Source organism: Muscardinus avellanarius, assembly GCF_963383645.1.
Source record: "Muscardinus avellanarius genome assembly, chromosome: 15".
Taxonomy (NCBI): Eukaryota; Metazoa; Chordata; class Mammalia; order Rodentia; family Gliridae; genus Muscardinus; species Muscardinus avellanarius.
The window spans coordinates 89,643,361-89,670,790 of NC_137801.1; the positions used below are offsets into that span (position 1 = coordinate 89,643,361).

The window sequence follows — 27,430 nt, forward strand, 5'->3', positions numbered from 1 at the left end:
GCTTCCGGCCGCGCCTGCGCGTTCCGGCCGCGCCCCCGCGAGTTCCGGGAGGCGGCGGGGGCGCGCTTGTGACGCCACGGGCGCGCCGCTGCGTCGGGGAGAGCTGGCGGCGTGACGCCACGGGCGCGCCGCTGCGTCGGGGAGAGCTGGCGCGTGACGTCACGGGCGCGCCGCTGCGTCGCGGAGAGCTGGCGCGTGACGTCACGGGCGCGCCGCTGCGTCGCGGAAGGGGAGTGCGCCGGCCGCGGCTGGGCTCGGCGGCGGGGCGGCGGAGCGCGGACCCGGCGACCCGCCGAGGCCTCGCGGAGCTCAGGTGAGACGCGGGCCGCGCCCCGCAGGCCCCTCGGACCCGGCCGCGCCAGCTGAGGGCGCCCGCGGAGGCGGAGGATGGAGGAGGCGTTCCTGTCGGCCGCGCCCGGGGCTGCCGCGGGCCTCCCGCCGGCGTCCCTCCGTGCCCGGGCTGAAAGGGCTGTTTCCTTCTGCCCAGGAGGATGCTGCCGAGCACGTCGGCGAGCGCGCCCGCGCAGGGGAACGGGGCCCTGAGCTCCAGGGACGCCGCGAGACACACGGCCGGGGCGAAACGCTACAAGTACCTGAGGAGGCTCTTCCGATTCCGGCAGATGGACTTCGAGTTTGCCGCCTGGCAGATGCTCTACCTCTTCACGGCCCCGCAGAGGGTTTATAGGAACTTTCACTACCGGAAGCAGACCAAGGACCAGTGGGCCCGGGACGACCCCGCCTTCTTGGTCCTGCTGAGTGTCTGGCTCTGTGGTGAGTGTTAGTTTGTGTATCTGCAGGAAAGGTGAGGACGAAATCGAGCATTTCACATTAGGATTGTCTTTCATTTACTTATTTTTTTGGTGGTACTGGGGTTCCTGGAAGTCCTTCCACCTCCGGGCTACACTCCCAGACCTATTTTATATCTTTTTATTTGGAAACAGGGTCTCTTAAGCCAGCGAGATCCTCCTGTCTCCGCTACAAGCGTGCACCACCACGCCCGGCTATTTTATTATTTTTGTAAACATGGTCTCAGGCCAGCGAGGTTGGCTTCAAACCTGCGCAGTCCTCCTGTCTCCGCCTCCCAAGCGCGGGGATTACAAGCATGCACCACCATGCCCGGCATGTCTTTTAGAGACTTCTTTTCTTCTTTTTTTAAGTTTATTTACTTTTTTTTTTTTTTTTTTTGCAGTACTAGGAATGGAACCCAACCCAGGGGCAGTCTGCCTCAGAGCTACACCCCCTGCCCTATTTTTAATTCTTTATTTTGAAACAGGGTCTCACTGAGTTGCAAAGAGCCTCACTAAGTAGCTGAGGCTGCTCACCAACCGCCATCCTCCTGTCCCAGCCTCCCGAATGCTGGGATTACAAACGTGCACCACACGCCTGGCATCCTTTTAGAGGCTTTTCTAAGTTAACATGTTTTGGACCAGAATTTGGGGGTACTTAAAGCTGTTCTTCCATTTTTTGTCAAGCCTCAAAAACCTCTCAGAGAAGACAGCTGTATTTTTTCTGGTTCTACAGGTTCTCATCAAATGCCAAAGCAAATTAAGGTCCTGCTTTGGGACTTTGAAAAATAGGACATAACATTCACTCCATATTTTTCTTTTTGTGGGGATTGGACCCCGGGGCATTCTACTCCAGGCTGCACCCCCAGCCCTATTTTTTTACCCTTTATTTTGAAACAGGGTCTCACTAAGTTGCTGAGGCTGCCCTTAAACCAGCGTTCCTCCTGTCTCAGCCCCCAGGTACTGAGACTGCATAGGTCTGCCTCACCATGCCCAGCTTAATCAACATCTTTTAACTACTGTGAAGCAAAACCCAAATGCCAACTCACTGTGAAAAGGAATATCGAGGCTGGAAATTGTATCTCACAATTAAGCATCCCCAGAGTTCTAAAAGCACCGCTGTGAGCTTGAAAGTCTGCTTTTAAGTTCCCCGGTGTAAGGCAGGGTCTGAGTCACCTGTACTGAAGCATGTAGGGTGTCTTCCACCTTTAAAGGACGCACCACCGTGAGTGCCTTCTCCGTGCTGGTGCTGTTCTGAAGGAGGGGCCATCCCGGTGAACTCTCTGGACAGCCCCCAAGCTATCATGCACCGCGCTGTCGGTCACACACAAACGCTGGGGAGCTGCTTTCAGTGTCTGCCGCCGCCTCAATTATGGGCATCCGGACAAGTGTGCTACCTTTCTTGGCTGTAACAAAATGCCTGAGGCAGACAGCTTACAAGGAGGACATGTTCATTTGGCCCGTGGTATGAGCAGGGTCAGTCCCTGGTTCTTGGCCTGTTGCTTGGGTCCGTGTTGAGACAGAACCCAAGGCAGGAGCACGTGGGGGTGAGCAGAGCGCAGGGCACTGTCAGCCACCTAACTTCCTCCCACTGGCCCACCTCCCTCAGTAGTGCTGCAGGTCAGCCTCCGAGCCTTGAGCGCCTGGGCGGGGGACATTTAAGATCCAAACCACAGCACTGGGGAGTGTGCCTTGTGCCCCTCGGACCTCGCGGGGCCTGAATGAATCTTGTGACTCTCTTTCAGTCTCCACGGTAGGATTTGGCTTTGTGCTGGACATGGGGTTTTTTGAGACGATAAAGCTTCTCCTGTGGGTTGTGTTCATCGACTGCGTGGGCGTTGGTCTTCTGATATCCACTTTGATGTGGTGAGTACCATTCGCTTGGGTGGTTCACGTTCTGTAGAGGATCCATTTGCTTGCTTGAGAGGTACAGGAGCTGGTGGAATTGAAACCAAGGTAGATTGACCAGAAAGATAATTTTGATTGCCAAGTTTTTATAAGTTGCCTTCCTGTGTTGCTGCCTGTGTCAGGAGATGCTCCGAGGGACGTGTGCCATCACAGTGTGGTAAACAGAAGCAGCCTTCACGCTCATTCCGTTAGCACAATCCCTGATTCTAGAGAAGCCCCACACGCGCGGCCAGTTGCGCTCACTGAGTCCTTCGCTGCCTCGAGGCTGTGGCCTGGGTGACGGTGGGGCTGCGGTGGGGCTGCGGGGCTCCGGGGACCCCAGCCCGTGGCGGGCGTCTGAGGCTGCTCACAGAGGTGGGGCTCCCCGGCACCCGCATCTGCGTAGGTCCAGAGGTTCTTTATAGGATCTTACTCTGAGTCTTGGACACATTCAGTGGGAGGCACTTGAAGAAGGGACTTTTGTTGTAGTCCGGTGCCTTCCTGCTGAGGTAGAACACAAACACACGGGTTTACTGGGCGCTCGGCACATCTGTCTGACCGCGCAGAGGGCGGCACTGTTAGGGCGGCCTCGTGCCGGCTCCCACCTCGCGCAGGTGAGGTGCTCCGAGACCGGCTGAGCCGTGAGCGCTTTGCACCGTCATCTGAAACGCTAGAGTGTGTCCTGACGTTGATCTGCCTGGTGTCAGCGACGTGCTCGTTGTCAGCTCTCCATGAAAGGACGTGGTGTGGGACGGGAGATGAGGCCTGCCTCTCGTTGTCAGTCCCGAGCACTGGGGACAGGCTTGGGGGTCTTCCACCGTGGAGCTACGCCCCCAGCCCTCCTTTTGCTTTTTATTTGGAAACAGGGCCTCACTGAGCTGCCGAGGCTGGCCTCGAACCTGCAGTCCTCCTGTCTCAGCCTCCCAAGCACTGGGATGGCAGGTGGGTGCCCCTGCGCCCAGCTTGAGAGGTAAGGCTTTCAAAGGAGGAGTCAGCAGCAGGCACCCCCTGAATGCAGTGATTCCAGAGCCACAGAAACCAAGTTGGCTTCAGTGTGAGTCTGTGCCATGGTTTGAGTTTAGTGGAGAAGGATTCAGTGTGCCGGGGACCTGAAATAGGCCACACCAGAGGCACCGCGGGGCGGAGCTGTGAGGCGGCTGGGGTCTGGGCTGGTGACGGCCAAGGCGGGAGGAGGAGGATGGGGGAGCCGGCCAGAGACGGGCTGTGGGCTGGTCGAGGGGCCTGGAGAGCTGGAGGCTTTGAAGCCAGGCGTCCTGTCACGTCCACGCTTTGGGAGAAGTCTCTGGGGCTACGGGGGACGGGTTGGAGAAGGGACAGGGCCGGACACGACACGGAGGCTCCCGAGGAGCAGATGTGGCAAGGTGGGGGGGTCCGGAGGGAAGGGCCTGCAGGCTCGCAGGGTCCAGGGAGGCCGGGCCGGGAGGGGCTCTCCCAGGGTGAGTCTGCGCCACCGAGGGGGAGGGGAGGGCTGAGGCAGCGACGAGTGAGTGCGACAGGGCGCGTGCCAGCCCAGAACATGCTTTCTTATCCAGACTCACTTGGTTGTGCATGTTGTGGAGTTGTGTGTGATAACCAGCCTTGCACACGGTGGGCAGGACCAGGTCGCGGCAGTCGGCATTTCCATCTCCTAAGCACTTGTCGCTTTTTGGTGTTGGGAACCTTTGAACTTGTAGTTCTTTCTAAGAACTTGTTAGGAACTAAAGTGTCTTTGCTGTGCTGTGGAACACCAGAACTCATCTGTCCTGCGTGTGTGCGCGCGTGTGCGTGTGTCTGTGTGTGTGTTTAGCTGACTGAGCTATGCCCCAGCTCTTTTTTATCTATTTACTTTTTGCAACAGGGTCTTGCTGAGTTGCGCATGCTGGCCTCGAGCCCGTGGTCCTCCTTCCTGGGCCGGCCTCCTGCATCCTGGGATTGCAGGCTTGTGCTAGATGGAAGCAGGGATTTTAATTCTCTTGGTGCCCGCATCTCCAGCGTTTAGAGTAACGTCAGTCCACAGCAGTAGCGATAGGTGACTTGCACGCTCTGAGGAGGTTGCGACTCTGCCCCAGGTTCATCTCCAACAAGTACCTGGTGAAGCGGCAGAGCCGCGGCGCGGACGTGGAGTGGGGCTACGCCTTCGACGTGCACCTCAACGCCTTCTACCCGCTGCTGGTCATCCTGCATTTCATCCAGCTCTTCTTCATCAACCGTGAGTGGCACTTCCCAGGGTGCGGCATCTCCGCGTGCGCATCATCAGGAGGCTGATGTGCGCGTTTCCTCCACAGACGTGATCCTAACAGATACGTTCGTTGGCTACTTACTTGGAAACACCTTGTGGCTGACTGCGGTCGGCTATTACATCTACGTAACCTTCCTCGGGTACAGCGGTAAGTATCTAAAGAAGCGTTTCGGTTGGCTGGGAGCACCGCGGGGAGGGGAAGTCGGAGAGGCCGCCTGCCGGGGTCCAGCCTCCGCCAGTCCAGGGGTCTTGAAGGAGGCGTAGGGTTGGCGAAATTGAAGAATGAGAGACGCTGTGCTTAGTAGCAGGGGGAAGGCATCTCTGCCTGTGCCCTAGAATATACCTTATTTATACATGAATCTGACAAATGACAGCAAGCCACATCATATGTATTTTGCTTTTCATTTAGTTTTTTAAAACCACATTACACATATATTGTTTTTCATTTAGTTTTTCATTAACCTGAATTCCACGTAGCAGCCACACCTCGAAGCCACTTGTTTTTCATGTCTTTTGTTTTTTGTATGCTTTTACACGGAAATATTTGGTATTAACTTTTGACAAAATATATCCTTAATACACCTGGGTACAAACAACTTTTAGCAGTACATGTTTTTAATATATCTAGGTACATTTTGCACTTTATTTGGAACAATTCAACCTGCCTCAATGAGCTCATATCCCAATACCCAAAATTATCCAAATTAATGTCATACAAATCATTCTGGTTACCTAGCCACAAACATCAATTTTATTCTAATTATTAATCTAACTAACAATGGAGCTCTGCAAAGCACATTCAAACCTAAAGCTACACCGAAAGTACAGAAAACAAGGGGCTTTTCCATTAAAAGGAACACAAAGATTTTAAAAGACCTTTAAGGGGCACAAAACATTTTACTTTTATATTTTAAAATACTAAATATACAATTTATTTTCTTAAATTCTTATGATCTTTGATCAAAAACACCAGAAAAGTTAAAAACTTTAACTAAACTTATCCTTAACTACTAAATATTAAACCTACTATTTTTACTTCTAAAATTAGCTGCTAATTTTATCTCTTATTTTTGACTACTGGGTATTCTATAACTTATTTTGACCCAACCACCAAATTTATACTAAACTTATTAGAAATTTCTTTAACATGCAATGCCTACATCTAATTTCCTATAATAACTATTAAGTTGTTTACCAAGAGAACTCTTTTGTCTTTAGTGAGCAGGCACCAAGGAGGTCCCCGCCTGCCCAGCCCTCTGTAGGAACGGCAGAGTCCTGACATCAAGCCATTTTCCAGTAACATTAACTCTGTGTTTTCCAATGATCATCGCTCCTTACAGGAAAGCGGAGGATGGTTGGAGGTGGAAAAGTATTCTGATTAGTGCTAGCCCCCTGAGGGGGATACCACAGTCGACCCCTAACTTCTAAGCAGTCATATGGAGGGCCCTGCACAGTAGGTGTAATTTGCCTGAAGTTAACTTTTTCCTTTCATAACTGAAGCCTTAATGAGTCGGGTGTCGTAAGCAGAGGAGCAGAGAGCTCTTTTTATGTAGCTTTTTGAAAGTTCTCTCATAGTCATATTCTTCTTAGTGCTGTTCCCAGCACAGATCTCAGGACATCTTCCAATCATATTCACACCAATTTTCAGATTAGTATAAAACATCAGTCCTCAATCAAAGCAATATTCAAATGTCATTAATATTATCATTATTATAACTAAAATCAAGAGGGATAATGGCTTCAGTTTTGCCAGAGTCTTCCAGCCCTGCGGAATTCTCTTCCCGGCTGCGACCCTGTCCTACAGCAGGACCGCCAGCCGCCCCGGCGGGCACCTCCCGAGCCTCACTTTGCCTTTGCGTCTGTACCTTCCTGTTCCTCAAGTAGGGAGGGCCGAAGGCAGAGAGGCGATGTAGCTGCCACGGCCGCCTTACTAGACTGCGCGTAGCCGGTGCACGCAGGCTCCCCATCCCAGGAAGCGTGTCGGCTCTTGCCTCCTAGGGCCCTTAGGGACTCCCCCTCCCCACGGGCCAGGGCTGCAGTTGGGCAAGTCTCTGCAGCGCGGCGTGGCCTTGCCGTGTGGTCTGTGGACAGGTGAGGTCAGCCCGCTGCTGCTGGCCGCAGGGTACACTGGATTTACTTTCAAGTCCTCTTGTCAGTTCATTTTATGAAAACGAGGGACATGCTGACATCATCCTTCATTCATGTTAAGTTGTCCCCATGCTAGTCAGGTCCCTGCCTATAATCCCAGCCACTCAGGAGGCTGAGGCAGGAGGATTGCAAGTTCAAGGCCAGCCTGCGCCATCTAGCTAGACCCTGCCTCATACAAAGGCAGAGGTGCAGCTCCGTGGGTAGACGCTGCCTTGGCCTTTTGGCCTCTGGCTAGCCCTCAGTCTGTCCCGCCCCTCCCCACACTTGCCTGGATGCGGAGCCCCTCCCTGCGGCCTGTGGGGGCTTGGCGGGGGAGTTTCGTGGCCTGCTTTCATTGCTAGGTAACTTCCCCGCATTGTGACCTGGTGCTGAGCTGTGTCCTACAGCACAGCTCACATGGAAGCCCTGGGTCCCCGAGTAGGATCTGAACACTGCTCAGCGCCGCCCGTCAGGAGCTCCCGGGGAGTGTGTAGGCAGCGTGCCCCCCACACTGACACAGCAGGAGTGGGTCTCTGAGGCCGAGGCTGGGCCCCCAGGACCCTGCTCCAGGGTGGGGGCCCGAGCGGGCTCCACTGGGCCTGCAGTGCGAGGCGGCCCACAGGGCAGCCGCCCCAATGCAGCGTGGCACGTCTTTTCCAGCGTTGCCATTCCTGAGGAACACCGTCGTCCTTCTGTATCCCTTCGCGCCGCTGACACTGCTGTACGGGCTGTCGCTGGCGCTGGGCTGGAACTTCACGCACGCCCTGTGCTCCTTCTACAAGTACCGGGTGAGGTGAGGGCGCTGCCGCTGCGACTTGTAACCAAGCCTCCGTGTGGATACTGGAAGATGTATGTTTATGGAGCTGAGGAGCTAGGTCTCAACACTGCTGGCAGGCACATTCCTGGAGACAGACTAAATGTACATTTCTGTAATAAATGTTCCTAACTCAGACATGCCTGTTACTTGTGGTGTTGGCATACAAAGGATATATGTAAGTACTAAGGGCGTGGGGCAAGTAGACCGGAAACACTATTCTTTGAGCCAGGCGTGGTGGCGTACACTTGTAATCCCAGCATTCGGGAGGCTGAGATGGGAGGATCATGGTTCAAAGACAGCCTCAGCTACTTAGGCTCTTTGCAACTCAGTGAGACCCTATTTCAAAATAAAGAATAAAACGCTGGGTGTGGTGGTGCACGCTTGTAATCCCCGCGCTTGGGAGGCAGAGAAAGGAGGATCGCGCAGGTTCGAAGCCAGCCACACTGGCTTAAGAGACCCTGTTTCCAAATTAAAAAAACAGTATAAAATAGGTCTGGGAGTGAAGCCCATCAGTAGAAGGGTTTCCAGGAACCCCAGTATCACAAAAAAAGAATAAAAATAAAGCTGGGGGTGTAGCTCAAAGGTAGAATGCCCCTGGGTTTCATCCCCCAGTACTGCAAAAAAAAAACTTATTTTCATGTGAATTAAGCATTTTTGAGTACTGTGGTATGATCTCACACACCTGCTCCTGTTCAGCACAGGGTTCACGAGCCACCCACGAGCCCTGTTCTGACACTGGTGTGGGCCGCACGACCAGTCTCACCTCCAGAAGCTTCTGGCCTGCAGCGCAGCTCACAGGAACCCGGTCCTAGGGCCCTGTGATCATTACCAGAATCTTCTATGGAGAAAACACAACCCCAAAATATGTCAGACTGAAGAGCCCCAAGGGGCTACGCTTCCTTGAGAACTGTATTGTGTGTGTAATAAACCAGCTGGGCGTGGTGGCACACCTCAACCCCAGTACTTGGGGAAGCTGAGGCGGGGTATTGCAGGCTAGAAGCCAACCTCAACAACTGAGCGGGACCTCTTTCAAGATGAGATGGGCTGGGGGTGTGATTTTGAGGTAGAATAACCCCTGGGTCCAATCCCCAGTAGCACAGAAAAATAAACCAAACCCTGTATATGTGGCAACCTCACTGTCAACACCACGGACTTCACTTTAGAGACTCCAAAGCCCAAACAAAGGCTTCATTCCTGTTGCTCAATAAAATAAAATAAAATGCACTAGCAGGGCATGGTGGCACACAATTTGTAATCCCAGTGCTTGGAGCTGAGACAGGAGAATCGCACGGGTTCTTAGCAACAGCCTCGGCTACTTAGGGCCTGTTTCCAAATAAAATAGGGCTGGGGGTGGAGCCAGGTGTGGTGGCACACGCTTGTAATTCCAGTGCTTGGGAGCTGAGACAGGAGAATTGTACAGGTTTTTAGCCAGCCTCAGCTACTTAGTGAGGGCCTGTTTCCAAGTAATAAAATAGGGCTGGGGCAAGGCTGGGATCGGAGCCTGCCATGAGGCAAGACCGGTGCCGGGGCCTCCAAGGCCTGGATTGGAGCCTGCCGAGGGGTAAGGCCAGGGTCAGGGCCAGCGAGGCCGGGATCAGAGCCTGCCATGAGGCAGGGCTGCTACTGAGGCCTCCGAGGCCGATATCGGAGCCTGCCAAGGGGTTAGGCCAGTGCCGGGGCCAACAAGGCCGGGATCGGAGCCTGCCATGAGGAAAGGCCGGTGCTGTGGCCTCCGAGGCTGGGTTCAGAGCCTGCTTAGGGGTTGGCTGGTGCCGGGGTCAGGAAGGCCGGGAACAGAGCCTGCCGTGAGGCAAGGCCGGTGCCGGGGCCAGCCAAGCCAGGATCGGAGCCTACCATGAGGCAAGGCCGGTGCTGGGGCCTCTGAGGCCAGGATTGGAGCCTGCTGTGAGGCAGGGCCGGTGCTGGGGCCTCCGAGGCCTGGATTGGATCCTGCGGAGGGGTAAGGCCGGTGCCGGGGCCAGCGAGGCCGGGATCGGAGCCTGCCTTGAGGCAATGCCAGTGCTGGGGCCTCCGAGGCCGGGATCAGAGCTAGCTGAGGGATTAGGCCGGTGGGGGTGCCAGTGAGGCCAGAATTGGGGCCTCCCATGAGGCAAGGCCGGTGCTGGAGCCAGCGAAGTCGGGATCAGAGTCCTCCAGGTGGCCAGGCCACTACTGGGGCCATCAAGAGTGGGATCGGAACTTGCAATGTGGCATGCACAGAGAAATATCACAGAAAATAAAAAAACAGATGCTTCCCCTAATTAGCAAAAACTAGGAGGAAAGGGGTAACAGGAGGAGGTCGAGTTGTAGAAAGGGCCCTACTGAGAAGCAATTAAGGTGACTAATCAGAGGGTATGGGATGGGGGAGGATGGAACCTCTTTAAAACTCAGGAGGTATGTAAACAAATGTATCAAAGATAATCACCTCCCGACCCTGGGTGGGTGGGCAGGCACTGGCGGGGCGCCCCTAGGCAACCCCCCTCTCCACCCGGAAGGACACCGTGGCCCGGGCCCCCTGGCCCCGACCCTGGGCGGGAGGGCAGTGCTGGCGGGGGCGCCCCTAGGTGATCCCCCTCCCCACCCGGAAGGACCCCATGGCCCGGGCCCCCTGGCCCCGACCCTGGGCGGGAGGGCAGGCACTGGGGGGGGCGCCCCTAGTCGACCCCCCTCTCCACCCGGAAGGACCCCGTGGTCCGGGCCCCCTGGCCCCGACCCCAGGCAGGTGGGCAGGCGCTGGCGGGGCACCCCTAGGTGACCCCCTTTCCACCTGGAAGGACCCTGTAAAAAAGGAAAAGAAAAAGAAAAAAGGAAAATATCGGAGAGGGGTCAAGGAGGTGGCAGATGCCAGGATACTGGAGATGCAGACAAAACTTATCCAAATAAACTGGAAATATTGGAAAAATTCCCTGCTAAGGAGGACTGTTTCTTCTCTACATTGTTAAGAATCTTGGACATCACCTGTAAGGAGAGAGACTTTAGCAGAGACTAAGGAGAAAAGGAGAAAGGCAGTACTGAAAGCGGTCTCCGCGTTGGCGGTGGAGACTTGTAGTCAGGAGAAGCAGAAACTGGAGCCTACCAACCTTATTTATTTTATTTTATTTTTTTTGGAGAAATTACACCAAAGGTTGAATGCTACCGTCGTGCATGCTTAGGAAGACTGGACAACATTCAGAGCGGAAAAAGAGCTTGGGAAAGATTTGAAATGGTGGAGGCAGTGGCCAGTACTCAGAGGAGGCAGAGATCTGATGCATTACACCTGGAACCTTTGAAGTAATGACCCCAGAGGCAGAATGCTACCACCACCATGCACCCTCAAGAACGTGGAACAAATAGTTGGGCGAAAAGGGTGCTCGGATTAGAGCCTGCCAAGGGTTGAGGCTGGCGACAGACACAGCAAAGCTGGGATCAGAGCCTGCCGTGAGGCAAGGCCGCTATTGAGGCCTCCGAGGCCGGGATCAGAGCCTGCCGAAGGGTTAGGCTGGTGCTGGGCCTCCGAGGCTGGGATCGGAGCCTGCCGAGGGGTTCAGCCGGTGCCGGGGCCACTGGCCGGCATCGGAGCCTTCCATGAGGCAAGGCCGCTATTGAAGCCTCTGAGGCTGGGATCGGAGCCTGCCGACGGGTTAGGCCAGTGATGGGGCCAGCAAGGCTGGGATCAGAGCCTGCCACGAGGCAAGGCTGGTGCCGGGGCCTCCAAGGCCGGGATCAGAGTCTGCTGAGGGGTTAGGCCGGTGCCGGGGCCACTGGCCGGCATCGGAGCCTTCTGTGAGGCAAGGCCGCTATTGAGGCCTCTGAGGCTGGGATCGGAGCCTGCCAAGGGGTAAGGCCGGTGCTGGGGCCAGCGAGGCCGGGATCGGAGTCTTCCGTGAGGCAAGGCTGTTATTGAGGCCTCCGAGGCTGGGATCGGAGCCTGCCAAGGGGTTAGGCCGGTGCTGGGGCCAGCGAGGCCGGGATCAGAGCCTGCCACAAGGCAAGGCTGGTGCTGGGGCCTCCGAGGCCGGGATCAGAGCCTGCTGAGGGGTTTGGCTGGTGCCAGGGCCACTGGCCGGCATCGGAGCCTTCCGTGAGGCAAGGCCGCTATTGAGGCCTCCGAGGCCGGGATCAGAGCCTGCCGAAGGGTTAGGCCGGTGCTGGGCCTCCGAGGCTGGGATCGGAGCCTGCCGAGGGGTTCGGCCGGTGCTGGGGCCAGCGAGGCCGGGATCGGAGCCTGCCGTGAGGTAAGGCCGGTGCTGGGGCCAGCGAGGCCGGGATCGGAGTCTTCCGTGAGGCAAGGCTGTTATTGAGGCCTCCAAGGCTGGGATCGGAGCCTGCCGAGGGGTTAGGCCGGTGCTGGGGCCAGCGAGGCCGGGATCAGAGCCTGCCGCAAGGCAAGGCCGGTGCTGGGGCCTCCGAGGCCAGGATCAGAGCCTGCTGAGGGGTTTGGCTGGTGCCAGGGCCACTGGCCGGCATCGGAGCCTTCCGTGAGGCAAGGCCGCTATTGAGGCCTCCGAGGCCGGGATCAGAGCCTGCCGAAGGGTTAGGCCGGTGCTGGGCCTCCGAGGCTGGGATCGGAGCCTGCCGAGGGGTTCGGCCGGTGCCGGGGCCACTGGCCGGGATCGGAGCCTTCCATGAGGCAAGGCCGCTATTGAGGCCTCTGAGGCTGGGATCGGAGCCTGCCGACGGGTTAGGCCGGTGATGGGGCCAGCAAGGCTGGGATCAGAGCCTGCCGTGAGGCAAGGCTGGTGCTGGGGCCTCCGAGGCCGGGATCAGAGCCTGCCGAGGGGTTAGGCCGGTGCTGGGCCTCCGAGGCTGGGATCGGAGCCTGCCGAGGGGTTCGGCCGGTGCCGGGGCCACTGGCCGGCATCGGAGCCTTCCATGAGGCAAGGCCGCTATTGAGGCCTCTGAGGCTGGGATCGGAGCCTGCCGACGGGTTAGGCCAGTGATGGGGCCAGCAAGGCTGGGATCAGAGCCTGCCACGAGGCAAGGCTGGTGCCGGGGCCTCCAAGGCCGGGATCAGAGTCTGCTGAGGGGTTAGGCCGGTGCCGGGGCCACTGGCCGGCATCGGAGCCTTCTGTGAGGCAAGGCCGCTATTGAGGCCTCTGAGGCTGGGATCGGAGCCTGCCAAGGGGTTAGGCCGGTGCTGGGGCCAGCGAGGCCGGGATCGGAGCCTGCCGTGAGGTAAGGCCGGTGCTGGGGCCAGCGAGGCCGGGATCGGAGTCTTCCGTGAGGCAAGGCCGTTATTGAGGCCTCCGAGGCTGGGATCGGAGCCTGCCGAGGGGTTAGGCCGGTGCTGGGGCCAGCGAGGCCGGGATCAGAGCCTGCCGCAAGGCAAGGCCGGTGCTGGGGCCTCCGAGGCCGGGATCAGAGCCTGCTGAGGGGTTTGGCTGGTGCCAGGGCCACTGGCCGGCATGGGAGCCTTCCGTGAGGCAAGGCCGCTGTTGAGGCCTCTGAGGCCGGGATCCAAGCCTGCTGAGGGGTTAGACCGGTGCTGGGGCCAGCGAGGCCGGGATCAGAGCCTGCCGTGAGGCAAGGCCGGTGCTGGGGCCTCCGAGGCCAGGATCAGAGCCTGCTGAGAGGTTAGGCTGGTGCCAGGGCCACTGGCTGGCATCGGAGCCTTCCGTGAGGCAAGGCCTCTATTGAGGCCTCCGAGGCCTGGATTAGAGCCTGCTGAGGGGTTAGGCCAATGCCGGGGCCATCGGCTAACATTGGAGCCTGCCGTGAGGAAGGCTGGTGCTGAGGCCTCTGAGGCCGGGATTGGAGCCAGCTGAGGGGTTAGGCCAGTGTCGGGGCCAGCGAGGCCAGAACCGGGGCCTCCCATGAGGCAAGGCTGCTGCTTGAGCCAGCGAGGTCTGATCAGTCCACCGGGTAGCCAGGCCACAACTGGGGCCGTCAAGAGTGGGATCGGTATTTGCAACGCGGCATGCACAAAGAAATATCACAGAAAATTAAAACCAGATGCTTCCCCTAATCAGCAATAACTAGAAGGAAAGGGGCAACAGGAAGTGGTCGAACTATAGAAAGGGCCCTATAGTGAAGCAATTAAGGTGACCAATCAGAGGGTATGGAATAGGGGAGGATGAAGCCTCTTTAAAAAGCAGGAGGTAGACCCCTGGAGAAACCGGGCCCAGTAAGCTGCTGGGTTCCAGGCAGGGGTTGCGCGGGGCACGCCGGGTGGGGCCCGGGTCGCGGGACTCTGGGCCCCGGGCCGGAACACGTGTAGCATGCCAGATCCCTGGAGAAACCGGGCCCAGTACCCTGGGACCCGGGCGGGGGTCAGGTGGGGCACGCCAGCCGGGGCCCGGGTCATGGGTCTCTGGGCCCCATGCCGAACTGCGCGTAACACGCCAGACCCCTGGAGAAACCGGGCTCAGTACCCTGGATTCCAGGCAGGGGTCGCCCGGAGCACACCAGCCGGGGCTGGGTCGCAGGACCCTGGGCCCCAGGCGGAGTAGTGCGGAGCACTCTGGACCCATGGGGAAACCGACCGGGTTATAGTGCTACTGAGTGAGTGCCTGATCCCACTACCTCCTCAAACCACATACACTGTCTTCTCTTATTAAAAAAAGAAAAAAAGGAACAGAAAAAGAAAAATAAAAATATCGGAGAGGAGTTAAGAAAGCCATTATGGATGCCAGGACACTGGAGATGCAGACAAAACTTATCTAAATGCACTGGAACTTATGGAAAAATTCCCCGTGAAAGAGGACTGCTATTTCTCTATATTAAGAATCTCGGACATCACCTGTAAGGAGAGAGTTTAGCGGAGACCAAGGAGAAAGGCAGTGTTGAAAGAGGTCTCCGCGATGGTGGTGGAGACTTGTATTCAGGAGAAGCAGAAACCGGATCCTACCAACCTTAACTTTTTGGAGAAATTACACCAAATGTCGAATGCTACCATCACGCATTCTTAGGAACACTGGACAACATTCAGAGTGGAAAAAGAGCTTGGGAAGGATTTGAAATGGTGGAGGCAGTGGCAATGGCAGTGGCCAGTACTCAGGGGCGGCAGACATCTGATACATTACACCTGGAACCTTTGAAATAATAACCACAGAGACAGGGATCGGAACCTGCTGAGTTGTTAGGCAGGCGCCAGGGCCAGTGGCCGACATCGGAGCTTGCTGTGAGGCAAGGCCACTACTGAGGCCTCTGTGGCCGGGACTAGAGCCTGCCGAGGGGTTAGTCCAGTGCTGGGGCCAGCGAGGCTGGCATCGGAGCCTGCTGTGAGGCATGGCCGGTGCTGGGGCCTCCGAGGCCAGGATCGAAGCCTGCCGAGGGGTTAGGCTGGTGCTGGGGCCAGCGAGGCCAGCACCGGAGCCTGCCGTGAGGCAAGGCCGGTGCTGAGGCCTCCGAGGACGGGATTGGAGCCTGCCTTGAGGCAAGGCCGGTACTGGGGCCTCCGAGGCCAGGATAAGAGCCTGCCAAGGGGTTAGGCCGGTGCTGGGGCCAGTGAGGCCGGCATCGGAGCCTGCCGTGAGTCAAGGCCGGTGCTGAGGCCTCCGAGGCCGGCATCAGAGCCTGCCATGAGGCAAGGCCGGTGCTGAGGCCTCCAAGGCCGGCATCGGAGCCTGCCGTGAGGCAAGGCCGGTACTGGGGCCTCCGAGGCCAGGATAAGAGCCTGCCGAGGGGTTAGGCTAGTGCTGGGGCCAGCGAGGCTGGCATCGGAGCCTGCTGTGAGGCATGGCCGGTGCTGGGGCCTCCGAGGCCAGGATCGGAGCCTGCCGAGGGGTTAGGCCGGTGCTGGGGCCAGCGAGGCTGGCACCGGAGCCTGCCGTGAGGCAAAGCCGGTGCTGAGGCCTCTGAGGCCGGCATCGGAGCCTGCCGTGAGGCAAGGCCGTTACTGGGGCTTCCGAGGCCAGGATAAGAGCCTGCCGAGGGGTTAGGCCGGTGCCAGGGCCAGCGAGGCCGGCATCGGAGCCTGCCATGAGGCAAGGCCGGTATTGGGGCCTCCGAAGCCAGGATAAAAGCCTGACGAAGGGTTAGGCCGGTGCTGGGGCCAGCGAGGCCGGCATCGGAGCCTGCCGTGAGGCATGGCCAGTGCTGGGGCCTCCTAGGCCGGAAGCCGAACCTTCCGAGGGGTTAGGCCGGTGCTGGGGCCAACGAGGCCGGCATTGGAGCCTGCCGTGAGGCTAGGCCAGTGCTGGGGCCTCCGAGGCTGGGATTGGTATCCTGCCAAGGGGTTAGGCCGGTGCAGGGGCCAACGGCCAGCATCGGAGCCTGCCGTGAGGCAAGGCCACTCCTGCGGCCTCCAAGGCCGGGATTGAAGCCAGCTGAGGGGTTAGGCCGTTGTAGGGGCCAGCGAGACCAGAACCGGGGCCTCCCATGAGGCAAGGCCGCTGCTTGAGCCAGCGAGGTCTGGATCAGTCCACTGAGTAGCCAGGCCACTACTGGGGCCGTCAAGAGTGGGATCGGTACTTGCAACGCAGCATGCACAGAGAACTATCGCAGAAAATATAAATCAGACGCTTCTCTTAATCAGCAATAACTAGGAGGAAAGGGGCAATAGGAAGAGGTTGAGCTATAGAAAGGGCCCTATAGTGAAGCAACTAATGTGACCAATCAGAGGGTATGGAATAGGGGAGGATGGAGCCTCTTTAAAACACAGGAGGTGCCGGACGTGGTGGCGCACGCTTGTAATCCCAGCATTTGGGAGGCTGAGACTGGAGGATCGTGGTTCGCGGACAGCCTCAGCTACTTAGTGAGGCCTCTGCAACTCAGTGAGACCCGGTTTCAAAATAAAGAATAAAAAATAGGGCAGGGGGTGTAGCTCGGAGGTCAAATGTCCCTGGGTTCCATCCCCAGACCCGCAAAAAAAAAAAAAAAACAAAAAAAAAACAAAAAAAAATACAGGAGGTACATAAACAAATGTATCAAAGTAAATCACCATGGGATGGAGGGAGGGGGAGGGAATGGGACGGGGGCTGGAGGAGGGCTAATTGGATGATGTGTGCTTGTATATCCTCTCAAGTCTTGTATTCCAGTGTGATGTATGATTACAATGCACCAATAAAAAAAATAAAATAAAAAAATAAAAACAAATAGGGCTTGGGATGGAGCCAGGCGTGGTGGCACACGCTTGTAATCCCAGTGCTTGGGAGGCTGAGACAGGAGGATTGCACAGGTTCTTAGCCAGCCTTGGCTACTTAGGCTCTCAGCAACATAGACCCTGTTTCCAAATAAAGTATAAAATAGATCTAGGAGTATAGCCTGGAGGTAGAAAGATGCTGGGTTCACCCCAAGTACAACAACAACAAAAAAGTGCACTAAGTGTATCAGTGCGAAACAATTGAAAAGCCACTCGTTAGGTTTCATCTACTTTTATTCAAAGGGCTCTTGAGTTCACATGGCTTCGTAAACGTCTTTATTTCAAATGCACATGGACATCTGTGGCACAGGGAGAGGTGGAAGGCACAGTCGACGGCCGGTGTCGGGTTTTCAGTGACAGCAGCAAACTTGGAAATACTCTTCCTTTGAGAATCCAACGGGCACCTAAGGTGCCACTGCAGCTAGCAGCCGTTCAGCGCAGGAGGGCATCTCGAAGGAAAGCAGCACATTCAGGAAGAAAGTCTAGTACAACCTGGCAAAGAAATCCACCAGGGCCGCTTCCAGAAACACCCCCACATGCAAAGCAGCCTTTCCAAACAGGGGTGTAAACGAGACACTCACATTTTCCATGCCATCAGGAAACAGCCATCAGGCTTAGCGGACTTTAGATCGCTAAGCATCAGGCCTGCTGGCAGCGCACCTTTACAGCACTGTCAGTCTCAGCCATCGCTGAGACTCAGAGCGTCTCCAGAGAGCTGTATTCACCAAAGCTAAGTGGACACTGGTCATTTCGAACAAATGAAGGAATGCTAGTCACGCTCAGCGCACACTTCTGACTCCAGGACAGTTTGCTGATTACGAACGCAAGGGAAGGACCAGGAGCCAGGGAGAGCAAAGGGCCTCCCGAGGCCGGGGACGGTCCCGGGGCCCTCGCCCAGGCCGAGCAGGGTGTTGGCAGCACTGTCCTTACGGTCACTGCGGCGCCAGCAATGGGGGCACCACTCCTGCGCGCTCCCCTGACCCTCTCCTCGGGCGCGGCGGGGAACGCCAACTTTTCCTCTCTGTCCTTTGACAATGGTCTAATTAGTGCCCGGGCTGGAGGAGGGAGTGTTTTTTCTGGTAAGAAGAAGATGTGTATAACTAATGAAGTGGGGCTAACAGGGAAAACAAAATCCTCAGTTTGGTTGCTTTTTAAAAAAATACTGTTGTAGTATTCTTTTAGCATTTTTTAAGCACTGTATGCTCCCATGCACTAAAGAAATAACAGCATTCTAGTTTAGCATATATCTGTTAAGAGCTATAATTTAAAATTTCCCAACGATCAAACTAAATTTTACACGCTATAAATATTGCTACATAGCTGGGGAAAGTTTCCTTTTCTATGAAGGGATTTGAGAAGTTCCCTTAAGAGACAAAGATGTCGTGCCACAGACGTGAGCTTTTGAGAGTGCAGCCTCTAATTTCCCTTCTCTCTCTTACGTCCCGGGGATGATAACAGTGAAACTGAGCACAGAGTTAGCGGGCTAACCCAAGCACAGGTGAGCCTCGTTAGCAGCTAATGGCGTGGAAGCAGAGAGGTACCTTGGAAAACATTCTCACAGTACAAAATTTGTTTAGCACAAATAGGGTTTGATCTGTGCTAGATAATAAAGATAAACTAAGTTTAATTTAAAAAAGAATCGAGTCTCTCATACAGAGTAAACGACCTAATACCTAAAGGCAGAAGTCATTCTTTTCTCTCAAGAGTGTCTGAACTGAAGCAGTCTCATCAAAAAGCAGCATAAATATCTCATTCTCATCTAGAAAAAAAAGCTCATGTCTCTGCACGCCATTCCAGCAGCCCTTTGCAAAACACCACCAAGATCTGCAACTTTTTATCTGGCAGAAAACACACTAGCTGAGGCCGGGAACATGATCTGCTAAGATTTTTTTTTTCATGCACTGGAGCCAAGTGTGAAGACCTCTTCACCTCTTACACACCTTTCCTTACTGCTGCGTACCAGTCGCCAACTCACAGTTGTGAGAGTGGCGCCAAGCAGGCTGGACAGAGTTCTCTGGCGAGGGTCTCAGCCAGCTCGAGCGCTGGCCAGGCTGGGCTTTTGTCTGAAGGCAAAACCATGGCCAAGCCCTAGATGAGCACAGGGCTGAACTCAGCTCCTGTGGCTGCCAGGCCGCGGCTCCCCTCGCCTCGGCTGGGAGACCAAGCCTCCCGCTCCCGAAGGCCGGTCTCCCCTCGCCCGGCAGCCCTCCACGCAGCCAGCAAAGACGCCCTGAGTCTGACTTCTGCTACCAGCCCTAGAAAAATTATTTATTTATTGGTACTGGAACTTGACCCCAGGAGCATTCTACCTCTGAGCTACACCCCCAGCCCTATTTTACTTGTTTTTGTTTTGAAACAGGGCCTCAATAAGTGGCTGAGGCTGGCCACGCACCTGTGATCCTCCTGTCTCAGCCTCCCAAGTACTGGGATTGCAGGCTTGCATCACTGCGCCCGGCCAGGAAACAACTACTTCCAAAGTGTTCAGGGGATGGGTTTAGTCGCCCCAGATAATCTCCCTTTTGTTAATTAGCATTACATAATGGTGGATCATACAGTCCTACCTACACTGAGAGGAAGATATTATACTAAGCCATGGTGGGGGCATTCTCAAGTCCAATGCACACCGCTACGCGCTAGAACAACCTCAAACACGCTGCTTCCTCGAAACCAAACTCCCTGGAGGGACAGCATTGTTGGTAGACACCTTTGTTTTCCATTATTATAAAAGATCTAAAAGAAGCCTTTATAACTTTGCTGGTGGCTTTAAAAGTGCCCACGCCAAAGTCTTTACTAATGTAGCCATCGATGTGAAAAGCTGTAGCCAGGCGTGGTGATGCACACTTGGAATCCCGGTACTTGGGAGGCTGAGGCAGGAGGATCGCTGGTTCACAGCCAGCCTCGGCAACGTAGTGAGGCCCTTCCAACTTACTTTAAAAAAAACGAGGGCTGTGGCTGCAGTTCTGAGGTAGAATGCTCCTGGGTCCGATCCTTAGTACCACAAAGAAAAAAAAAAGCTATATGGTACTTTTTTTCAAAGACATCTCTAATGTTGGAATATACACATACATGTTAGCCTACATGCTAAATAAATAATCCATGTGCATTAACTTTTTCTGAAGCTTTTCAACCAGTTTTTTGACCACATACATACAATGCCTGCTAAGAACACACAGGACCAGCAGAGACTGAGAACGCTTGGATCTGAGCGTCCTGGAAGCTGGTCCTCAGCTCTCCTCGGCGCCACGCTGGGCCTCTGCGTCAGGCCGTGTTCACACGACTGCGCTTGGCTCCGTCACGGACCTTCCGTCCTGGCGTCTACAGTGCTCACGTGGTCTCCAACACAGCGCGGCTAACGGAACTCCCCGCAGCCGTGGAGATGGTCTGTACCTGGTGCCACCGACTGCAGAACTGGACATTTTTATTTCATTTTATTTACTTTATAGCAGCTTATCCCTGGCCACTAGGTGTCCAGGACAGGCCGACATTGCCGAGTCTGAGGCGTTTATCTGAAGCACACGTCACACCCCAGCGCACACTCTCCTTTGCTCAGGGCTAAAATCAGTGCCAGGACGGGACAATTCCCCGCTTACTGAGTAAAAGCATGTGGCTGTCTGACCTTTGCCCTCCTGCTGCCCTTCAGGGACGCATGGTTAGGCATGGTTGTCTAACGAAGGCCGGTGGGAGGGGAGCAGCTAACTCCGAGGTCCATAAGCGCCTGCAGCAGCGCAGAACAGAGAAGCAGGGGTGGCAGGCTGGCCGCAGAGTGCAGACCATCCGGCGGCGGCGGCCGGGGTGGGCGCCGGCTGGGCGCTGAGAGGGTGGACCAAGGGCTCCGTGCAGGCCCAGGGAAGAGGTCCGGGGGGTCCGCAGAGTCCCCGAATGACTCGAGCCACCGGGGTGAGCGAGGCTCTCAGGAAGCCCCCTGCACCCTCAGGGCCCGGCCTCTTCCTGAAGTCCCTGGCGGCCCTGAGGCCCCAAGGCGCCTCCTGAGCACGCGGCGGACTCTCGCCCTCTGCTGCCGAGATCCATGACAAAAAGTTATTTCCCCTCTTTCTGAGTGAAATTTGCTGATGAGCACGGGGCTAAAGAACCTGAAGCAGGAAATGGCAAGTAAAGAATCTCAACCAGATGGACTTTCGCTTTGCAGTCTAACCTCCGACCTACACACGCGCACACACACACACACACACACACACACACGCACACGCACACGCGCGCACACACAGCCCTTTTGATGAACCAGGGTCTTGCTAGGTTGCTGAGAATGTCCTTGAAGCTGTGACTCTCCTATGTCAGCACTCCAATTACTGGGATTACAGGCATGTACCTCCACGATGGCCTTTTTTTTTCAGGTCTGGGGGTGGAACCCAGGGGCATTCTACCTCCGAGATACATCCCCAGCCCTATTTTTCACTCCTTATTTTGGAACAGGGTCTGAGTTGCAGAGGGCCTCACTAAGTAGCTGAGGCTGGCTGCAAACCACGATCCTCCTGTCTCAGCCTCCCGAATGCTGGGATTACAAGCGTGCGCCACCACGCCCGGCTAATGATGGCCTTTTTCATCAGGAAAAATAACAAAAATTTTTACAACATGAAGTGATGGAAATAATCCTACTACATCGATGACTCCCAGACTTTCCCTTCATAACACTGCACAGAAAACGAGGCTATTTGTTCCACAGACTGGTGACCAGGGAAGCTGCTCCAGGCCAGAGGCTACCAGCTGCGGGACCCTGCCCGGCCCCTGGCCTCCACCAGGGCCGCTCAGAAGATGGGGAAACTCTCTGCACACCTGCAGCACACCTGCACCCTGCTGGACTGCCAACGTGATTGGCTGGGAGCTGGCGCTGACAATTCATAGGCGAAGGTAAACACTCCGGTAAAGATCACTGATGGCTGACGCGCGTAGCGTACTTTGTTGAGAGCAGTAATATTATTTGGCATGGCAGGCCTTTAAGAGTAATAAATACTCTTTTTAGACACAGGATTTTCTTACAAGTTCATAATTCAGTAGAACAAATCATTGTGGGAAAACATATAACTGTTATAATACCTTTTGCCAAAATCCAACGTTATAGTTTTGTCTCTTTAGACTCATATGCATTATGACTCATACAATACCTACAAAACATTGCTGGAACTCAGGAACGAGCGCAGATACACAAAGGTCAACAGGAGGGAGCGCAGCAGCCCGTGGATTAGAGAGAGGTCACAGGGCGGAGGCGAGCTCGTCGTCTTCGAGTACTGGGAATGTGATGAGTTACGTCCACCCGGCCGCGCCGGCTGCATCAGCCCCGCACACCGAGACGCGCCGCGCGGACTCTCGTGGCCCACGGCCCACCCCGCGGAGTAAAGCACCCGCGGGAGGACGTCCGTCTTTAGATCTTGGCTTTGAGGAATGACAAGTGTCTTTGAAAATATTTTGTTCAGAATCACCGTGATTATAAAAGTACTTCGATTAAGAAATCCACCTGTAAGCCATCGTAAATGGCAGTGCATTTGGAAATGGCATTGACTTGCAATGTTCGCAGCTTCCAAAGAAAAATATAGAAAGAACTTAAAAAAGCAAGGTAACTGGTTTTCAAAAAAAGTATTGATTCAAAAATTTACTACACAAAAATATGTACTTCTTAAGTGTTTCTAATAAATTAACTCCATAACATCTTATGTATATTTATATATTTATATATATATAATCCCTGATAATCTATAAAAGAGGGTCCATAATAGTAAAATAAATGAACTTCAAAAGTACCCCCTTCATAAAACGTATTTAACATTAGTTTTTCTCAAATTCAAGGAATGTAGCAATATGTACAACTCTTTTGTATTAGTATAATACCAAAATAGTACAAGTCATATTAACAGCTGTCATAATTGTAAAATATTTGGAGTCAAGTTAAAACTGGAGGCCAGCCTGTTTCAAATGATTACGATTATCCGTGGGAGATTCGCTTTCCAAGTGGAAATGACAATCATCTTATCTACAGTAGATTTCACAAGAGAGGTAGTGTTCAAGTTTTTAAAAAAAAGTACATGCTTGATTATCTTTAATTGGCAGATTCACAGGGAAAAAATGCATGTTGGTTTCTTAGATGATCAGTTGGTGACTTTTTTAATATGAATCTGAAATACAAAATAACAAAAAGAATGACAAGCCCTTCAAGTCGCAATTCCAAAAAAGCTTTCTGTGCAAAAATCAAAATGGAATAAAAACAGTATCGAAGTGGTTTCGCTGATTTAATATAGTCTTACCTCATTAAGAATTGCCCAAACAGCAGAATTCTGAATAACCGAAAGTCGAAAGGCAGAAATGGGATTTAGGCTGGGGTCCACGAGTCCTTCTGCAACACCATTCTCAAATTTTCCTTTAAAATAAGATGAACGAACATTCCTAACGTTAGACAGTGAGAAAAACCACACGTAAATTATCACGGACTTAAGACAGGAAGGTTCCAAAATGTATCTCGTGGATGTCTTTAGCCAGGGCATGAACAACTGTGCTTCCCCTCCCTTTTATTTTTTAACTTCTATTCAACTTTTAAACTTTTCATGAAGTCGTGTATGTGGTTTTTGTTGTTGTTGTTGCTGTTTTTATTTGTAAACAGGGTCTCACTAAGTTGCTGAGAGCCTCACTAAGTAGCTGAGGCTGGCTTCAAACCCGTGCGATCCTCCTGTCTCAGCCTCCCAAGCGCAGGGATTACAAGCGTGCCCACCACTCCCAGCTGTTGTGTATGTTTTAAAACATTAGACACAAGCTGTGGAATCCGGCAGGGTTCTCCTGCTGTTCGAAGCAAATTAAAAAGTCTATGCACATGTACATACATTGCGTCAAATGCGTGTGCGTGCCTGCTTGCCTTTGTTCTCACATTAGCAGTGTTTTACATCAGGTTTTAGCCGGGTGTGGTGGCGCACACTTGTAATCCCCGTGCTTGGGAAGCTGAGACAGGAGGATCACACAGGTTCGAAGCCAGCTCTCAGCATCTTAGTGAGACCCTGTTTCCAAATAAAATATAAAATAGGTCTGGGAGTATAGACCGGAAGTAGAAAGCCTCTGGGTTCCACCGCCAGTACCACTAAATAAATAAATAAATAAATATAAAATACAGGTTTTAGCAAATGGTGACTTCCCAAGCCCTACCCAGCTGTCACCTGGGATCCTCCTGTCTCAGCCTCCCAAGCACAGGGATTACAAGCGTGCGCCACCACGCCCAACTTCTATATTTTACTTTTGAAATTTCCTTTCACTTAGCTTAGGTACTGCCAAATACTGACAGAAACCCGCACACATGATTTGAATTGGGTACATTCATCCTCTGGAAACTATTTCTAGGGTTGTCAGATCTGTCTCTGATGGTCCCCTTCTGTGTATTCCTACCTACAGATGAATCATGTCTTCCTGAAGGGAGCCACAAAGCTGTATCTATCCCATAGACCTTTGAGATTAGCTTACCAATATTCTCATTTTCCTATGACTAAGAAAAGCATGGACTTCTTTTATTTTATTTTACCCTATTTTTTGTGGTGCTGGGGATGGAACCCAGGAACATTCGACCTCCGAACTACACCCCCTGCCCCTATTTTTTTATTTTTATTTTGAAACAGGGTCTCACTGAGCTGAAAAGGGCCTCACTAAGTAGCTGAGGCTGTCTGCGAACCGTGATCCTCCTTCTCAGACTCCCGAATGCTGGGATTACAAGTGTGCACCACGGTGCCCAGCTTGTGGACTTTTTTAATTCAGAAAAATGTGTAACCATGTGCCGAGTGAAGAGCTACCAGGTGCCAGGCCCTGTGTTCACTGCAGGAGACCTGGGGGTGCCCCTCCCCCGGTGGGTGCCCTGGGCAGAGTGCTGAGACCACATGTTCACAGGGTCAAGGTGTCCCTGGCACAATGTGGACGGGACAACAGCAGACAGAGGCAGCGAAACTGGGTTAGTCAGACGCTAGGGTTGGGGCCTTGATGTTCCCAAAGACCCAGGTGCTGAGCCTTGTTCCCAGCCCGTGTGCTATGGGAGGTGGTGGCACCTTCAGGGGCAGGGCCTCACGGGAGGAAGGGAGGTTAGTGGGTCTGTGCTCTTCAGGGGATGCTGGGGCCCCGCCCATCCTCTCGCTCTACCTCCAGCCGCCACGAGCTGAGCAGATCCCGTCACCCTGCGCTCCCACCATGACGTACTGTTCTATCACAGGCCTGGAGCAGCAGGCCAGCCGCCATGGCCGGAAACCTCCAGAGCTGTGAGCCAAATAAAGAAACCTGTCCTCTCTCTCAGATGACTCCTCGCATAGAAAGCTGGCCCACAAAGTGCGAGGGCGCTCCTCGGGCAGAGAAAAACACAAGCGGACCGTTTCAGGAGGAAGAAACGGCTCGAGATGTGGCTGTGTCTCGGGGCATGACACGCCAGGGAGAAGCAGCCGCCTCTCAGAGCAAAGAAACAAGAGGGTGAAGGTGCATAAAGGCTCTCCGGACGGCGCCACGGGGCGGGGACCAAAGAGGCTCCCATGACACCCGTCCAGCCCCTTTCCTGCTCTGAGGCAGGCCAGGGACACAGGCCGCCACGGCAAAGCAGAGGGGTGTCCAGTGTGACGCCCAGGCTAGGCGCCCACCACCAGGTGACCGAGGGCAGCAAATAAAGAGCCCGGTCTCAGCACCTGTCTTACAGATGCCCGGCCGCATGCCCCTGAGTGGCACACAGACACGGCATCTGGGCGGTGCTACCTGGGACCTCGGAGCGGCCAAGTTCACACAGCATGAGGCAGGGTGGAGGATGACAGGAGAGGGAGAGAGAGGGAGAGGGAGAGAGGGAGGGGGAGAAGGAGGGGGAGAGGGAGGGGAAGGGAGGGTGGAGAGAGAGGGGGAGAGCGAGCGCGCGTACAGGACGTGCTCAGGGCCAAGGTCCAGCCGCTGCCTGGGCCCTCGCTGGGCTGAGACAGTATAAGCAAGTACTGAGACTCAGGGACAATCCAACTTGGAACACGCAGGAAAGCGCCATCTCAAAGTGGTTAACATCTCACGAGAATTTAAAGTTACTCTAGGAATTAAAGACAAGAACACAGTCTAAAGCAGGTCTCACCTATTCTGAAGTAGCCATCTTCTAGTAGTTTGTCTTTGGTGTCTTTTCTTATTTTCAAACCTTCATTCTGAAATGGAACAAAAACGTTGGGTGTGTGCATGCGCGCGCGTGGTTTTTACTGGGGACTGAACCCAAGGGCACTCTGCCTCTGAGCCACACCCTCAGCCTTCTTAAAAGCCCTTTCTATTTGAAACAGGGTCTCGCTACGTGCTAAGGCTGGCCTCGAACCTGCAATCCTTGTCTTAGCCTCCCAGGTACTGGGATTCTAGGCATGTGCCACCACGCCTTGACTTAAAAGGGCTAACTTCACGAGCCAATTATTTCCAATTTGAAATGAATTTGAGCTATTAATGTATTTTTAACCCTAAAAAAAGATACTTCTTTAGAAATTTTTTTGTTTATCTGAATCTATATGTAATTTATCAATGATTGGAAAATAAACACTAAATTTAATAAACACTAAATAAATTTAATAAGTTGATTTCTATTCAAAATAGATAAAGAGCTGTACGCTCACTTGAAAGAAACCTGAGCATTCCTTGCTCACCGATAAACTAACTGTGTGTTTATCACCAAGCACTAAAATGCCCGGTGCCACCTGGGGACTCAAACACACAAAGCAGGGACACACAGAGGCTCACTTCTCTTCCTGCTATAATTTCTACATTATTTCCTATTAGAAGGCAAAATAAAGTTTCCACAAATAACACAAATGGACCAATATGCCATGTATACTGTTTTTTATTTTATTTCTTGAACCTACAGGCATTCTACCTCTGAGTACACCCATCCCTTTCTACTTTCTATTTTTAAACAGTGTCTCCCCACATTGCTGAGGCCGGCTTTGAATCTCCCATCCTCCGGTCTCAGCCTCCCAAGTATTGGGATTACAGGCGTATACCACCACACCTGGCTTAGGTGTTCCATATTTTAAAAAAATTAATATTTCTCACCACTGGAGTCCTACAAATCATGAGATGTTTCTTTCGTGTCTTAAACAAGAACAGTCTCAAACTAAGGTCACTAAGGTCACTAGTATTTGTTCTTATGAAAAGGTAAGGGGACGAAGTCTTCATACCTGAGCTGGGTATGGTGGTGCACACCTATAATCCCAGAACTTGGGAGTCTGAGACAGGAGGATTGCTGGTTTGAAGACAACCTCAGCAAGTAGTGAGATGCTCATCAACCTAGCAAGACCCTGTTTCAAAATAAAAATTAAAAAATAGGACTTGAGGGTATAGTTTTTTTGTTTGTTTGTTTTTTGTTTTGTGGCACTGGGGGTGGAACCCAGAGGCTTTCTACCTCCGGGCTATGCTCCCAGACCTATTTTCTATTTTATTTGGAAACAGGGTCTCACTAAGTTGCTGAGAGCCTCAGTAGCTGAGGCTGGCTTCGAACCCGCGCGATCCTCCTGTCTCTGCCTCCCAAGCGCGGGGATGACAAGCGT

General features: G+C 53.8%; 2 protein-coding genes across 3 annotated transcripts in view; one reads left to right on the forward strand and one right to left on the reverse strand.

Annotated features, from left to right (window-relative positions):
* Nucleotides 1–234: 234 nt before the first annotated feature.
* Nucleotides 235–20,730, forward strand: UNC50 (unc-50 inner nuclear membrane RNA binding protein; the record flags this gene model as incomplete). Its single annotated transcript, XM_080711460.1, has 8 exons — nt 235–313; nt 488–771; nt 2,531–2,651; nt 4,742–4,881; nt 4,958–5,059; nt 7,699–7,831; nt 20,238–20,295; nt 20,557–20,730. The coding sequence occupies exons 2-8, from the start codon at nt 492–494 to the stop codon at nt 20,728–20,730; spliced, it is 1,008 nt and encodes a 335-aa protein (XP_080567586.1). The 5' UTR covers nt 235–313; nt 488–491.
* Nucleotides 20,731–23,014: 2,284 nt separating this feature from the next.
* The window catches only part of MGAT4A (alpha-1,3-mannosyl-glycoprotein 4-beta-N-acetylglucosaminyltransferase A), a gene marked incomplete at both ends in the record, with an annotated part of 50,690 nt that continues 46,274 nt past the window's right edge, over nt 23,015–27,430 (reverse strand). For both annotated transcript variants that reach the window (XM_080711210.1, XM_080711209.1), the window contains 3 exons: nt 23,015–23,041; nt 23,171–23,283; nt 25,984–26,050. In XM_080711210.1, the coding sequence (XP_080567336.1) occupies nt 23,015–23,041; nt 23,171–23,283; nt 25,984–26,050 (207 nt within the window). The remainder of the gene's footprint in view (nt 23,042–23,170; nt 23,284–25,983; nt 26,051–27,430) is intronic.